General features: G+C 46.9%; 1 protein-coding gene and 1 long non-coding RNA gene across 8 annotated transcripts in view; both read right to left on the bottom strand.

Annotated features, from left to right (window-relative positions):
- The window catches only part of ALS2CL (ALS2 C-terminal like), a 46,402-nt gene extending 31,422 nt beyond the window's left edge, over positions 1–14,980 (bottom strand). The window contains exons 1-2 of one of the 7 annotated variants that reach the window (XR_007505847.1): positions 7,118–7,221; positions 6,577–6,693 (exon numbers count right to left, since the gene is read on the bottom strand). Coding sequence is in view for 2 of the 7 variants with exons in the window: in XM_049798861.1 (XP_049654818.1) it covers positions 6,577–6,687 (111 nt within the window). In the remaining 5 variants the exon portion in view is untranslated. Of the gene's footprint in view, positions 1–5,951; positions 6,278–6,536; positions 6,694–6,781; positions 7,035–7,117; positions 7,226–13,692; positions 13,756–14,839 lie in introns of those variants that run through there. The other 6 variants (XM_049798867.1, XM_049798861.1, XM_049798865.1 and 3 more) reach the window with 6 other exon arrangements.
- Positions 4,085–5,940, bottom strand: LOC126037927 (uncharacterized). Its single transcript, XR_007505849.1, has 2 exons — positions 5,021–5,940; positions 4,085–4,941 (listed from the first exon to the last, which is right to left on the bottom strand). It is a non-coding gene; the product is annotated as an uncharacterized LOC126037927 (long non-coding RNA).
- Positions 14,981–15,186: the final 206 nt, after the last annotated feature.

The following is a 15,186-nucleotide window of genomic DNA, read 5'->3' on the forward strand; positions in this document are numbered from 1 at the left end:
TTGCTCCACGAAGGGCAAGGCAAGCTTGAGCAGAGCCACTCAGAAGCTGGTTCACAAGGTTTTAGTCTACTCTTCATGCATGGCTCTGCTGCTCGGGAGTCCAAGACCATGCAGATGGTGAACTCCTGATGGCGAGAACTGAAGGAGGTGCACCTCCAAGGAAGGGTCCGCTACCTGCACATTGCATGACAGCATCTGGTTTTATGTGCAAAATCAGAAAGTCTATGGCCTTTGAGGATGGAGACTTCCACTGGCAAAACAAAACAGTCACCAGCCTGCATCAGGCTCCCATGAGGAACGCAATCTCCCTAGGAGAACATTTTCCAAAGTATGAGACACATCTGTTTATTCTCTTTAAATGAAGGTAGAATAAACTGTACAGCACAGGTCTGTAATTAGAGAGGGGACACATAATAGTATTCATGTAGAAACACAAAAAAGACCTTGAGAAACAACTTCTGTAGGAGCTGCCAGGTCTCTGTGGCTCATCACACTCTTGGCCTGTCCGCTGAGCATGACAAGGAGGACAGAAAAAAGGGTGATGCAACTAATACCAACCTAAGTGGTTGCTGAGTGTCCAATAGATGGGAGCACCCTGGGTCATCCAGAGGAACATCCATCCTCAATAGGGTCTGTCCAAAGCTGCTAAATGCACATTTCAGCAAGAAAATACATGTCTTGAGGAGCCACAACAGGTTGTTATACCCAGTTTCAGGAAATTGCCAGAAGGGTAGGTGGAACAGATAAGAAACCAAGCAAAGAGATATTTTGGTGGAATGCTGAGCCTCATTGTCAGCTTTGCATAGAACCCCTTTCTACTTCGGACCCTGTAGCTCTGAGGCAGCTGTTCCACCAGGAAAACGTCTGGAAAGCCCCATAGATTTCAGACGTGACACAGAGTTTCTCATGGAAACACACGTCCAGTCAAACAATCTTACCAGCTCCTGTACATTAAGGAACAAACTGGACATCCACAGGCCTATTCATTTTCCATCTTCCTCCTGTGAATCCCCCTATGTGCTGACGTTAAGATTATCAGTCAACAAAAAAACTTCTCAGATGGGAGAAACCTGTCATGAACTATGCCAGATTTAGGGAGTGCTTAGGGCTTTTTAATACTAAACCAAGTGGCATATAAATGCCACGACCATGTTTGCTGTAGCCCCTCCCCTCCTTAAACTCTTCCTTTTCCCTGCATCAGCCATCCTAAAGGGCATTTGCAGCCCTTCCAATCTCGTCCATCCTTGCAGTTCATAATCTTTCTACTACCGTCTGCCTCAGAAACGAGGCCGGTCCATCACTTTGTCACATTCAGTCCTCCAACAGGCCAAGTTTTCCCTTCTCCGCCCTTTGAGGGGCAGTCACGTTATTGCTGCCATGCAGATGAAGAGGTACCTTCCTACTACAGTGTCAAGCGAGTCCATCATCTTTGCAGAGGCAGGGATAAAGCTGCTTTAATTCAAGCTCTAGTTCAGAAGTAAATAAAAGCATTCCTAATTGAAGCCAAGAGGTACTAACGATACTTCTCTGTCAGGGTAAATTTGAAACTTCCTCAGATATTGCTTTGCACTCTCTAGGTCACTTTCTGTCATGCCAGTAATGGTGTTGCTTCTAACTAAAGCATCTAAAGCCGTCTAAGAATGCAATATAGTGCATGGGCACTTACACTTGGACTGGTAAATGCCCTTCCACTTTGCAGCAGGATACAGCTTAAAACATTTGAAATTTAAAACTCTCTTCTTGCCAGGCTGTCTTCTAGATACCCAGAATTCCTCCCTTGCTGTTAACTCTCACTCACCCTTTGCATGAGCATTACATCTGTCCCCAAGCAGCTTATAGCTCTAAAGGATGCACATTACAGGGCAGAGTAATATACAGCTCTGCACAAAACCTGCCAGTAGGGAGTTTCTTCCTCAGAAATTAGCAGAAAAACTTACTAAAACTTTGTTGTTAGGCTGAGTCAATACAGGCCAGCACTTTACATCACATCACAGTGTGTGATGTAACAGATAAATCTTGGGACCTTAAACCAAAATGAACACAGACCTAACTGTCTGTTTCCTCCACCTGGTCAGCTCAATGTCAGTATAATCATGATTAATGTGATCAAAAATAGTTGGGTTTGGTTTTGGGGTGGGTTTTTTTTTTTGGGGGGGGGGGGGGGAGAGAATGGATTAGCATTAAGAGTTGGTCTTAAGGAGTGTGAGGGGAGAGGAAAGATTTGTTTGAGCTTGGACCATGGACCCTAGCCTTCTTTGCCAGATTACTTTTTAACCTGGGTCCATTCCCCAGCACAGTTTAATGTACCATCACATAAACATACCCACGAGCAGGGTGGGATCTCCTCATTCAATTAGTAGTGCCAGCTCAGAGTCCATAAACTCAGGGGGGCTCCTTAGGCTACGGGGGCAAACTCCGGTGGCCAACGCCAAGACGTTTGCTCCTCTTTCTGTCCCAACCTTTGCTGCTTTTCTCTAGGGGCCAAGTACCCTCACGCATCCTAATTGTGTTTCCAACTGACATCCCCCCCTCACGTGTCACGCTCTAGCAGAGTCTGCATTCAGGCGGGCACAAAGACCATTCTGTAATGTGGAAAAAACAATTCCAGACTTTGTTTAACCAACACCAACAGGCTGGAGCAAATTCTGCCATTCAGACTGCGCTCTTGTCAAGCCTCAGATGGTCATGACTCAGGATGAATTAGCGTTCGGCTTACTGGAGCCACCTCATAAGCAGACAGAAACACACAACGTGCGAGTTAGGAGGTAATTGGGAATAAACAGGGCAGAGAGACAATAAAACTCTGAATCCCAAGACAGCCCTTAGCAGCATAAAAAGGAGGAAGAGAAGAACAGAGGCAGCAGTTACTTGGATTAGGCTTTAGTATGGGATGCAGGGAGTGTGCCAATGCCAGCCACGTGAAGGAACGAGGCAGGGTCTGCTTCAATATTTTCTTTACCAGGGAAATTGCTGAGCAGGACAGCAATGAAAGTAGGTAGGCACAGTTTAAAAACACAAGAAAATGGATAGAACCATCAAGACTCTGAACACAAGACCCTCAGGCTTTTGGCTGGTCCAGGTTCGTGCACAGATGAGGGCAGGCAGCAAACATTTGGAGCACAGCACAACCACCTCTACCCTCAAGCAATGGGGCCAGCTCAGGACAAATAGCACATTTGACCTCACCACGTCTAATTAAGGCACGGAACTCACTGCCACAAGAGTCTGTCATTGCTATGGGAATATTACACATGCATTCAAAAGCAGCTGGACGAGTCCATGGAGGAAAAATCAATTAAAAGCTAATAAAAACAAAGGCACCAACTCAAGCTCAGGAAGTCCCTGAGGAGGCAAGGAGCACATGTAGAGGAAGTATTACTACAACCCTTTCCAGTTTTTGTGGTGTTCTTCTCCAGGCATGTTCTTCTGCATTATGAGAGGTGAGATAGCCTGGCTTGATAGTGCTGGTTTTATGCATCACTCATGAAATTTTGTTGGTCACCTGCATGGCAGGAGCTCAAGCACTGAAAGAAGAGACAATGCCAGGCTGTCAAAATATTGATGACATTAAATCTCAGAAAATTTGTTATAGCAGTGTGTAGCCAGGAGCTTACAAAGGGTCAAACAAGCATCCAGTACTCTCCTCAGAAAACACTGAAGCTGCTTAATTGATTTTTCAGACCAAGAAGAATTATTTTTTTTATCCAACGTTTGTCTTTGTAACACAGAAAAACAGGAAAAACAGGAAGCTATGTGTGGGGGAGGGGAGAGAGTTTTTATCTTTTTTTTTTTTTTTTCTCCCCCAAAAACAGGGAATGCAAAAGCTTTACACAAACCTTATCTGACCCAGCTTTTTTTCTTTCTTTCCCAAAGACAAACTGGAAGCTCACGTCCCTTCCTTAGGAAGTTCACTCCTGAGCCCAGTAAAAACAACCATAAACCTCTAGTTGACTTTCAAGGGACAAAATCCATCTGCCCTTTCTGGGTGTCTGAAGGCTGAACTACCTATCCCAGACACCTTTTGTAACCAAAAAGAGACACACGAGAAGCTCAATTTAATCCAGCCTTAGTGAGATGAGCCTACCTTTGGGTATACCTGGTCTCTCTCCACTAGCTACAGAATTAAACAGCTCAAGTAAGACCCTTTACTTTTGACAACTAAGGCTAGAGAAGATCACTCTCACCACAATTAAGGATGTCATTCAGCCTTTGCAAATAGCAAGGCACATATGATAGGGGCTCACAGGTGAGATTATGTTTACTTACTGGTTTAATTCCCCATGGCCTTGTAGCTCCCATTATCATTATCGTTATCACTTATAAGCAGCTTATGCATACAGAAGCATAACTATTTTGACCCAACAACTCATACGCAACACAGAATGACTTGGGGTTGATGGATGAAAGTCCAAGCCAAACCTGAAACAAATACAGGTTGTCTGGAGGCAACAAAGTAAAGGAGATCATGAGAAGAGAGAACTCAATAATTCTCCATTGGAGTAGAAATATGGGAAAGACAGAAGATAATAGCCAGGGACAATTTTTGTGTCACAGCTCTGGTAGCAGGAGCTCCTCTCCCTTGGCCTCATACTCCCAATACGCCCACTCTGCTTTTCCAAAGCAAATGAGATTTCAGCACAGCCTCAAAAAGCGAGAATGACAGAGTGCTACAAATCTGGGGTTTAGAATATGTGCTACCATCTACATGGAAGCAGTTTTGAGTCAGACCCTGAGTATCAGAGTCTGAATTACAGCCTGGAAACCAACCCAGAGGCACAAACAATATCAGAGGAGTGTCCCCTGGGACAATGGGAGAGCTGGTAGCAGAACTGCTTCACAGATGATGTGGAGTTCCATGTATAGTGGTGTCATCCCCCTGAACCATCCTCTCCACTCAGCACCTCCAGAACTTGAGTAGGACCAGAGGGGATTTCACTTCCTCTGTGATAAAAGACAGAGAATCATGATAAAACTGGGACAATAGCCACTTTTGAGATGTCTGGCTCCACCAAATACTCACAAAGGAGACTGAATCCATCCTCTAGCTGCCCTGCCTTCTGACACCACTACTTGCCTCTCCTCCCAGCTCACAGATGTTTCCTTACGCTAGAGGCAATCTCCAAAAGATAACGACGTGTCACGACAAAATGCCACTTACAAAACCTCCCAGATCTGCGCCACCAAGTGACCCATGCAAAGCCTTGGCCCTTCGCAGCATCCCCAATACCTGCCAGAAACAGGGCAGTGCTGAAGTCCGTACAAAGGAATGGGAATGGATAAAAAAAAATTAGTTGCTTGCATTAGTTTAATCCCTGCACCCAGCTTTTCTTTGCTTTCTGTTTGGGTTCCTTAAACTCACTCAAATCCAGGAACATTAACAGCAAACCCGACTGAAGAACTGCCAGATTTTTCCTCCTTTCTCTTCTAGTGCCCAAGGCCTTTACCAAAGACTGAGCGTAGTGGGAAGCTTCTGGTGTTTCATCAAACCCTTCAGGTGCTCTTGGAGGGCAAATTACAAGCCACTGAAGGCAGGACAGACCTGCAAAGAGTCGCTGGTGATTCCTAACCTCTGATCATCATTCCGAGACACCGCAGTTCACCGAGGTGCTTTGAGTGCCAAAACCCAAGTCTTTTGATGACCTGAAGAGCTGGTCAAAGCTCTGACAAAACTGTTTCACAAGAAATTTCCTGTTTGTTGAGTTCAAAGTGCTTTGCATGAGCCCTTTCCAATTCAACAGGAATGTAAACAATACCCGACCAGGCCAGGCTAGTGGTCTAGCTAGTCTGGCAGTAAGAGTAAGAGCTGTTACTTGGAGAACCAGCAGAAGCTTGGCCACTTTCTGAGGTCCGTTCCTCTTGTATTCCCCCAACAACCAACTGTTGCATTAGAGATCTCAAAGGGAGCGACCTAGTATCTGCCTATGGACCTGTTGCCACTGAATTTATCTTACCATCTTATCCCTCTTGAACTTGCTGATATTGTTTGCCTCCAAAATGCAAGGCAAGGGTCTAAACTGAAGGCAGGGTCTTGACAAACAATTCTGCCCGGTTTCCTTGCAGATCCTCAAAAACCTTGTCTTCCAGCTCTTTGGGAATTGAAGTCATTGCAGCGGCAGTAATGCAACTATCAAGTTCAGGGAGCAGCTGCAAGGTCTAGGAAGCTTCCAGGCCATAGGAAATTTCCACAGACAAAGAGACACAGCTTTGGTTCAGGTCCAAATTAAACTAAGCTAAAGTTTAAAAACAGTCCCTCCTGTGAGCTGCAGCTCCTCCTCTTCTGGCTCTAAACAAGTAGTTGTTTGTTACTTTTTAAAGGTCTTAAGTGTCTTACTGTTCCCCTATAATTGGGCCTTTGACCCAGACTTTTCACTTATCACCCAAGACACCTGCAAGCTTTTGACCACTTCCCTCCCTTGCAGAAACCCAGGCGAGCTTATCAGCCTTTCTCACCCTGACTAATTAGTTGGGTATTGGTTTCCTTACTCTGCCAGGCAAGCCGTGCAACCCCAATGTGAATGCATGGTTTCCAGCCTTACTTCATCAGGCTTGTGTTGCCAGATGAAGCTGCCTGCTTGCCTGGCACAGGGGGAAAATCCCTCCCTCGGAACAGGAGCAAGCCCCAACACACACAGGATCAGGCAGCTGCCTGCAGGAGAGGGACCGCGCGTGCACAGGCTTCTCCATCATCCCGTTCTGGAAAACACAAGATGAGAGCAAGCAGAGGATTTAATGCCTCAAGTCTAGACCATACCAGGAATTAAATACTCTAAAGACAATGTACCTTCTTTACGCAAGGCCAGCGTGCTGTCTAAATAAAGCACAGGGGTGCACGCGAGTGGGTTTTACACTCCAGGAAAATGCACTCCACACCTTTGGTCACTTGCGCAGGTAAAATTTCTACCTGTAGGAAACGCTCCCAAACTTTACTCTGCCTCAGGACTTTTACTCGCAGCACGTTACCTTCAACAGTCCAATCAGCCTGCTAAGGCTAACCTTACACCCCTCCTACAGTACACAGCTAAACATAAAAACCAAGCCCCTGGATCAACGGGAAACCAACCAACCAACAAACGCTGGTCACAAACCCCAGAAATAACCAGCGCAGAGAGCAACGTACCTTGCATAAAGCAGCCAATTAAAATTCCCCCGTGGTAAATGCTACGGCAGCAGCTCCTGCGAGGTTCCACGTCCTGAAATACTCGGTGCTCCCAGAGCGGCCGCTCTCCCCTCCCACCTCTCCCTCCCACATCAAGCCGCCTCGTTTGCTGAAACACAGATCTGGGCCTGTTCATTAGATGAGACACCCGCAGAGACAATTACGAAACCTGTGCTAATAGGGTTTCTAAAGCAATTGCTTGTTATTTGCCTTTTTAGAAGGACAAGAAGTTTTGCGATCTATGCTCTTGCAGCTCGTGTGTCGGGGAAACTTAAAATAGAGGAAACTGAAAAGGAGAGGATGTGTTTTTCTTTGCACAGCGGCGTGTCTCAGCTCTAATCCCTTTTCACCTATAGTGCACTCCCACAGCAGTTTGTCAAACGAAGCTCCTGTGTTGTTTTTTTTCCCCTTGTTCTGCCAGTCTCTCCCCTCGTGTGACTTCTGCGCTTACTGTAGCTCACAGACGGAAACCCTGGGAAACGGGACATTTCCTGCTATTCAGAGTCTGCTGCTGAGAGCGTGTGACAGCCCGCACGCGATGCATGCAAAGTCCGTCCTCTGCTACACCTCGGCCACCAGTAACTATTTCCCCTCCTTCTAAAAAAAACCCTAAAACCAAACCCCAAATCCCCAAGTCCATCTATCAGGAGGACCTGGAGTCCTCCCCAGCCCATCTACTGGAGCACAGCCACCCCCCAAAAGCACAAAAGCATTTTTCCAGCTGATCCCCAATTCCAGCAAATCCCCACAAGCGTTTTGTCAAAGCAGCAGCCGCCACCACGCACTCGCTCTCCACACCAGAAAAAGCAGATACGCTGCCTGACAAAAGCCCCATGCCCTCCCCTTTTGCTGAAGAGCACTAACAAAGCCCCATTCTTTCCCAGGCGCTCCGACACGTTACGACTCAGCAGCTTGCCTTCTCCCCGGCTATAGGATTTCAAGGACTTTTACAACCTATTCGAACTTACTGCACTGAGGGATCAGGACAAGTCATTTTCTATAGGAAGGATGCTCTGGGTGTAACAGGAGACAAGAGATGCCTCAATCACCTTTTGTTCGGAGAGGTTCTTCTGTTGGGTTGACTTCCTTCCCGGACTCCTGGGGTCTTTTCAGAGATGGATGCGCCCATAACTCACTGTCTGCCGCAACACAATGGTTTACACTGTACGGGCAGGCAGAGCAGCAACCCCCAGAGCAGCAAACCTCACACACAGCGGGGAATGATACTGGGGAAGGATGCAGCCAGGGAATGGGAAGGATGAGCGAGCAATGAGCTCACTGCCGGCCTCCTACCTGCTCTGCAAGCTGCAAAGCCAAAGAGCTGGTGATTAGGACTTTGGCACAATTACAGACCTTTTTCTTCCAGTCCAAAATTTGGAATGAAATCGGATTTTCCACATGCTGAGGAAGTGCTCATCCACAAGGGACTAGATGACAGACAGGTGCCTCAAGTCCTTTCAAAGTCTTTGCATAGGTGCTTGAGCCCAGGAGGACTTGCCAGCCTCCAGATCCTATATGGACAGAGATTGCTCCTTGTCAGAGCTTATGATAATGCCTACCCCTCCAGAAAGAGGGGAGGTTTTCAGAGATCCCAGTGCCGAGCATTTCCCTATTGAGCTGGAAGGTTTGGGAATCTCCAGCTCCCCTGTGGCATTGCGTGAAAGGCCTAGGGGGTCTGCTCCACACCAGGGGAGATGGACACTGGAGAGCCAACCTAACATCTAAGGTCTTCTGGTTCAACCCACTGACTGCATTTGGGTCTGGGTCTCAAGCTCTGTCAGCTTTGTGGCTTGATTCTATACAGTTCTGGTCCAGCGGCTTTGGATTCATATTTTTCCCGTCTTTAACCCTAGTCCAGTAAAGCTGTGTTGAAACTGTGTTGACACAGAGGGGTGTAAAAGTTTGATTTGGGACACCTTTTACTTTTCCTTTTGTTTCCTCAACAGAATTCTGTTTCCAGTCACTCAGCTGGTTCTCTGGAAATGCTCAGAATTTGCACAAATGTCGTGTTTGGTCTGAGACCTCCAGGCTGCTTCTCAGCCTTAACCCCAAGGAGCAGCAGCAGAAGCCCCAAGTCCTGATGTTTGCATCAGCATTTCAGCTCTGAGACATCCCTCCTGGATGTGGGCAAGGTAAGTCATGATCTCTGTGGCCCCGTTCCCAGTACACCCCTACTCGTTTGCTGCTTTTCCTCTTCTCCCACTTCTCCCCAGCTCTAATCGCTCTTGCTTCTTTGGATGGACAGCAAACCAGACAGCCAAGATTTTAATTTATCTTCCTCTGAATAGCTTCACATTCCTGCCCACTACGTGCTATTCTCAACAGAGATAAGACCTCCAGCTCCCAGACCAGGATAATTCCCACCATCTGCTAACCGGTCCCCATCGCATGGACAACTCAGCTGGTTATGCAGCAGCTGCCAGATTGCCACAGGTTACAGCATGAATTCTCACTGCTTTGCCTTAAAACACTGGGCAAAAAATGACAGTGATTTGCTGCTACTTGAGCAACCACCAAGCCATCCTAGAGCTAGGACCACTCTGACTCCTCTGCAGCCATGCTGGGAAACTTCAACACCCTGTGGACGTCTTTACATCGAGCCTTTAAGACCAGATTAGGTCTGGGTTGGATATGGAGGGTGAGACACAGCATGGTCCATCACCTATATTGTATAGGCAGTTTGTACTTCTTAAGGTAAATACTGATAAAGGGTAAGTGTCAATAGTGCTCTGCTGTCCGGAACATTTCTGCAGTAGACAGGACAGCGATAAGGACACAGATGTTTCAAGAGCATCTAAGGCTGTGTATGAGACATGCTTCTCATCTTGTGAATGTAATAGTGCAATTGCTTCCCCATCCTGCTCTGATTCAGCGGGAAAAAAGAACACACCCAAAGACATAAATAGGTAAGTTTTAGTCCTGATCAACCTGAACACAAAAAGTCCTGTTGGTTTCAAAACTTCAAGTAAAAAAAAAAAAGTACACCTGAGAGGCTTTCAATCGTAAAAAATGAAGCAACAATAACAACAATCAGGGGCACATTGACAGATGCAGCTTTTCTTTTTGAAAAAAGGAGTCTACACCTGGAGTTTTGTCAGAACTAAGCTGCTTCTACTAACAGTTTTTATTAAACAAACACAGTGGTTTTCTGCAGAAGTCTTCAGAAATCTTCCCTATCAGCTTCAGGTCTCTCTCCCATTATCTGACCAGATCATTATTAATGAAATTGTTGCTGGCTATCCGCAGCCACAGATCTTAAACACAGGGCATGTGATATGGTTCCTAGCCAGGAGCTTAGGGCATGCTACTAGCATTCGTCTACAGGTAGCAAGTTCAGGCTTTATATTTTGTTCTCCTGCTTGACCTCAGTTTTAAATCTTCGTTTCCTATGCTTACATGTGTCACTCTGGGTAACACAGATTAAAGCTAAGCTTAACACCGTCACTAGAAACATCTACTCAAGGGATTGGGGAGAGGCAGTTGCAGTGCAGTGGCACCGAACATACTGTCTCCAAGGGGTCTGCCCTTAAATGGATGGCACAGCAAATTGGCATTCAACCACCTATGGCAATTAAAAGCGTTTACCCCTCTAGAAATACCAAACTAGGTTTGATCAAGGAAACTCTAAGAGAAGGAGTTCACCTTGCTCCTCCTGCTTAGGGTTTTTAGCCACAAGAACAGAAACCTCCACCAATTCTCACCCTAATTTGTACCTTGTGAGAAAATGTCTCCTTTCATAGAATTATAGAATGGTTTGGGTTGGAAGGGATCTTTAAGGATCACCTAGTCCAACCCCCTTGCCGTAGGCAGGGACACCTTTTGCTAGATCAGGTTGTTCAAAGCCCCGTCCAACCTGACTTTGAACACTTCCGATGATGAGGCATCTACAACTTCTCTGGGCAACCTATTCCAGTGTCTCACCACCCTCATAGTTTCTTCCAAATATAGCTTTCCTGAAACAAGTTGCCTTTTCTATCAAGGAGGTTTTGTTTTGTTTTGTTTTAACCAAAGCCTATTTATAGTCCAGGTTCCTCTGCGGAAACTATGTCCCAGGCAAATTCTTGAGTTCTGGGGCCAGTGATGCTGAGCCAGCTCTGTTGGCCAGCACATCTTTCTATCACCAGAGCAATACCACCCCATGTTACAAGAACCAACCATTCTGGAAATAGCTGCTTTGTGACTCATATACAAGAATGTCCTTGACTATACCAGCTCTGATACGGGGTTACTGAAGCACACTCCAGAGCAGCAGCAAACAGCCTGCAGCCTTCCATTCCCACGGCATCACTCAGTGAAACCTCAACTGCTGCTTACCATTAGGTAGAGGCTGTTTGAAGACATGAAGAAAATAAACCTTTTTTTTTTTTTTTCCCCTCTAACAAAAGATAGTTCCTCCTAGCATAAATCCCAGTATCACATAGCTTTCTTTTCCTTCCAAAAAGCTACTTGAAAAAAATTGGCAGCTTCACTTACCCCTCAGGACATCCCAAGAGTTTCACTGTCAAGTAAAAGAGGACTGAGTTGCAAGATGGAGGATGCAATGCAAATCCAAGATGGTACCAGGCTCATAACCTCAGCTAGCTCTGACTTGATATTTCTGCTGCCTTGCTACAGGCATGCCACAGGATCATCTGAGGCTTTGGCAAGGAATAGGGCAGTCATAGCAGCTGGGACCTCATTGGATCTGCTATGCTTTAGCCAGCTAAAGATCAGACACAGAACCCACCCCAGACGGGAGCAACAAGCTGAAGTACTCAGATTCACTCAGGGGATGCTAACATAGAGGTGGATGTCTGATCCAAGCACGTACTCTCTAACTCGTGTGCCTTGCAAGCCCAGAAGCACAGTATTTGTGCATGCCGTTGGGAAACTATGCATGGAAACAAGAGCTAAGTGTGCAATTATTCATATCTCATGCAAAAGAAGTTTCACAATCTTCTTGATAATCAAACTTGTCCCGATTCTTTTCACTGAGGCAACACAAGCCTTTTCCCTAAAGGCTAAGAGAGGCACGCAAGGCAGGAGTGAACAGAAAACAAGGAACAAGAAACTGGGATCAACAATGGGTACAGACACGTTTTGTGCATCTGAGCTACCATTCAGCAGTAAAACAGCGTAGAAAGCAAACATTCTAGAAATTCTCCAGACTCACGTCAGGATGCACAGAAGATTTCAGGTAACAGACAACTGCAATCAGTCATTTGTCTGCATCTGCATTCCTGTCCATGAGAGATGGAGATATCAGACAAGACCAGGGACAGATCGCAGCGCAAGACTGGCCAGGAGCAAGACAGGCACAGAACAAGTGTAAGGAGACAAGCCATGGAAAAGATATTGATATGTACTCAACATCTTTCCTTACCACACTCATTTCCTTACGTAGCAAAGCCCCATACAAAGTTAAGAGACTGACTCTTCCTACAACCTCCAGTCTCGGTGTCTGCTAGATGGAGAGCTCAGACACAAACTAAATGTCACAGTATTGATCCCACGCAGGCTCTCAGCTTGAAAAGTCAAGAGTTAATCCCTGGAAGTGTGCACAGTCAAGACATTTCAGCTGTAGTTCAGCAGCCAAATGAAGGAAATACCATTTGCCCGGCCATTTCCATGACCTTTGGCAAGTCCACTCCACCTGCGCTCTCCTCTGTTAGACAGCAGTTGGTCCTGGGACTGTCTCTGATGACATGTCCATGCAGTGCCCGGTCTGGCAGACCCAGTTCTTAGCACCAGCATCGCCAAAGGGCCATCACTGGCAGGGACTCGCTACACCTTTAAGTAAGTTGTAGAAGTCCAAGGTCATCCAACGCTTTGACGAGACCCTGGACAGACAGTAGCTGTTGGCTGAAGGCTTTCACCAGGCAGCACCTGGTTCTCTTTAGGGGAAGGAAGAGCTGGAAAGGGGCAAAACCAAACAGGAGCACACTGGCCACCACCATAAGGGACAAAACTTTGGTCCTGATCCAAGGACCAAAGAGTACCCAAGAGTAACATGTCTCCTTGTGCCTGTTAGTCAAGCTGTACCAGTTCCTTAGGCTGTTGGACAAACTCCAGCTGCAAGGAGGTGGTGCTGAAACTGTGTATCATGAGCTGCGCCTACCGGTCCCATCCTCCCCCTGTCCTACACAGCACAGAAGATTAGGCTGCCAAGGCAGGAGAACTAGATGGTCATGGTGGGGATGGTCACCATTTCAAGGTGTGTCCCCCTCTGTCTGACCTGTGGTATTTGCTGCCACCCTGAGGGCAGAGGGGCAAGTCAGGATGCCCATCCATCTGGCCATAGCTACCATCCAGAGGTCAGGGTGCTGCATTCCTCTCAGAACTTCGGAAAGCCCATATGGTTTGCAGACACTTTGGGAAGACACCAAGGACCTCTGCAAGCACACCAAGTCCCATATCATATCCAAAGACACAAGCTCATTTAGGATACCATACTACGTGGCATTACATGACTAATGTGCTTACTGCTCAGTAAAGCAATTCTAATTCTCACTCCACAGAACAAAACAGATAGAAATACCAGTCCTTAGAGCAGTTACCTTCGACAGGGACAGCTGGCCAGTCCAAGAAATCCACCGGGAATCTACTTGAGGATTACTTCTCTGTAACAACAAATACAGAAACAATGAAGCCTTTTTTAAATAAACCCATAATGCCCGCTTAGCTACAAGAATGAAACATGACTCATGATTCCAAACTATTTATTGCTCTGTGGTAGCTTGTCTAACCAAAGGCCTTGCTAAAAAGGAAAACTGCCTCTGTCAGTCAGTCCCAATTCCATAAGAGCTGCGATACATGCAGGAAGCTGGAATACAGGAAAACGGACACAAAGAAACCCGCTTTCCTGTGCTAGCACCAAGCTGTCATCTTTCAGCTCAGAACAGCTTCTTCCTCTATGCAAAGTTATCTGAATCCATGAGCCTTTCACTGGTAAGTTGGATGGATAAATCTTCAGAAAACAGCGTAATAATAAAAGCAGCATTGTATTGCTCTTTCACTGTAGCAGAATGATTACAACCCTTCTGGCTCTGAAAACAACATGAAAATTTGTCTGAGTTGGAGCAGAGAAAACGTACCAGTGAGATAAGCAAGTACTTAATTGCACGAATCTTTCGCGCTGCAGAACAGCACAGAGGTCTACAGTGCTTGACTGCAGGAGGACGGTGACTTTTACCAGGGCTCTTCCAAACGCTCCGAGCAGGGTGGCACAACCCCAGCTGCAACGCTGGGGCCTTGTTCCCATTCCTTGGCAAGCTATGTCAGATACAGCCAGTCGGTGGATCAGAGCAATCCGATAGCCAGAGGCATCTGGCATGTGGCGTTATGAAAGAGGAGCAAGGGTGCCAAGCTACAGATAGGCGAGAGACTCACTGAAGGAGGATGGAGAGCAGAAGACAACTAGATTTTCTTTCTTAACGCATGAGACATTTCTTGTGGCCAAGACCAGTCCCACCCATCCCCCAGATGGGTTTTATGGGTACCTCCTAAGAAAGCCACCATTTGATTTGAGAGGGCTGGGAAAGGCTCTCCTCAATTACAGGCAGCATGGGAGAAGATGATGGGTGCCAGCCAGCACATGAGCAACTCTGAAGAGCAGAGCAAGTCTCCCCCCCATTCCTATCCCTCTCAGTTCTCAAATCCCCCACTGAGACAGCAGCATAGACCAGGCAGCCATCAGCAACCCACCTTTGCTCTAAGAGCAATGACGAGTGACTGCGACGCTGTCCCTGCAGGCAGAGCAAACCAGGAGGAGATGATCTTCTTTCTGTGGCCACATGAGATCAGTCGTCCTCTCCCTGCCTTTGAGCGACCTTCCCACAGCACCACGCTGGCTGCATCCAGCTTCTCACTTCAGGGGCTAAATGGGGACAGCCCTGTCCCACTGGGCTGGAAGCCACCTGCAACTGCGAGGCACGTCGGCTACATAAGAAGTCCAACTGCCTGGAGACACGGTGCCGGAGAAACAAAGGCACCTTGCCCACGGTGTTGCAGTGAATCACACCATTGTATCCCGCTCCCGCAGCGCACGCCCC

This window comes from Accipiter gentilis, chromosome 4 (genome assembly GCF_929443795.1).
Source record: "Accipiter gentilis chromosome 4, bAccGen1.1, whole genome shotgun sequence".
NCBI lineage: Eukaryota > Metazoa > Chordata > Aves > Accipitriformes > Accipitridae > Astur > Astur gentilis.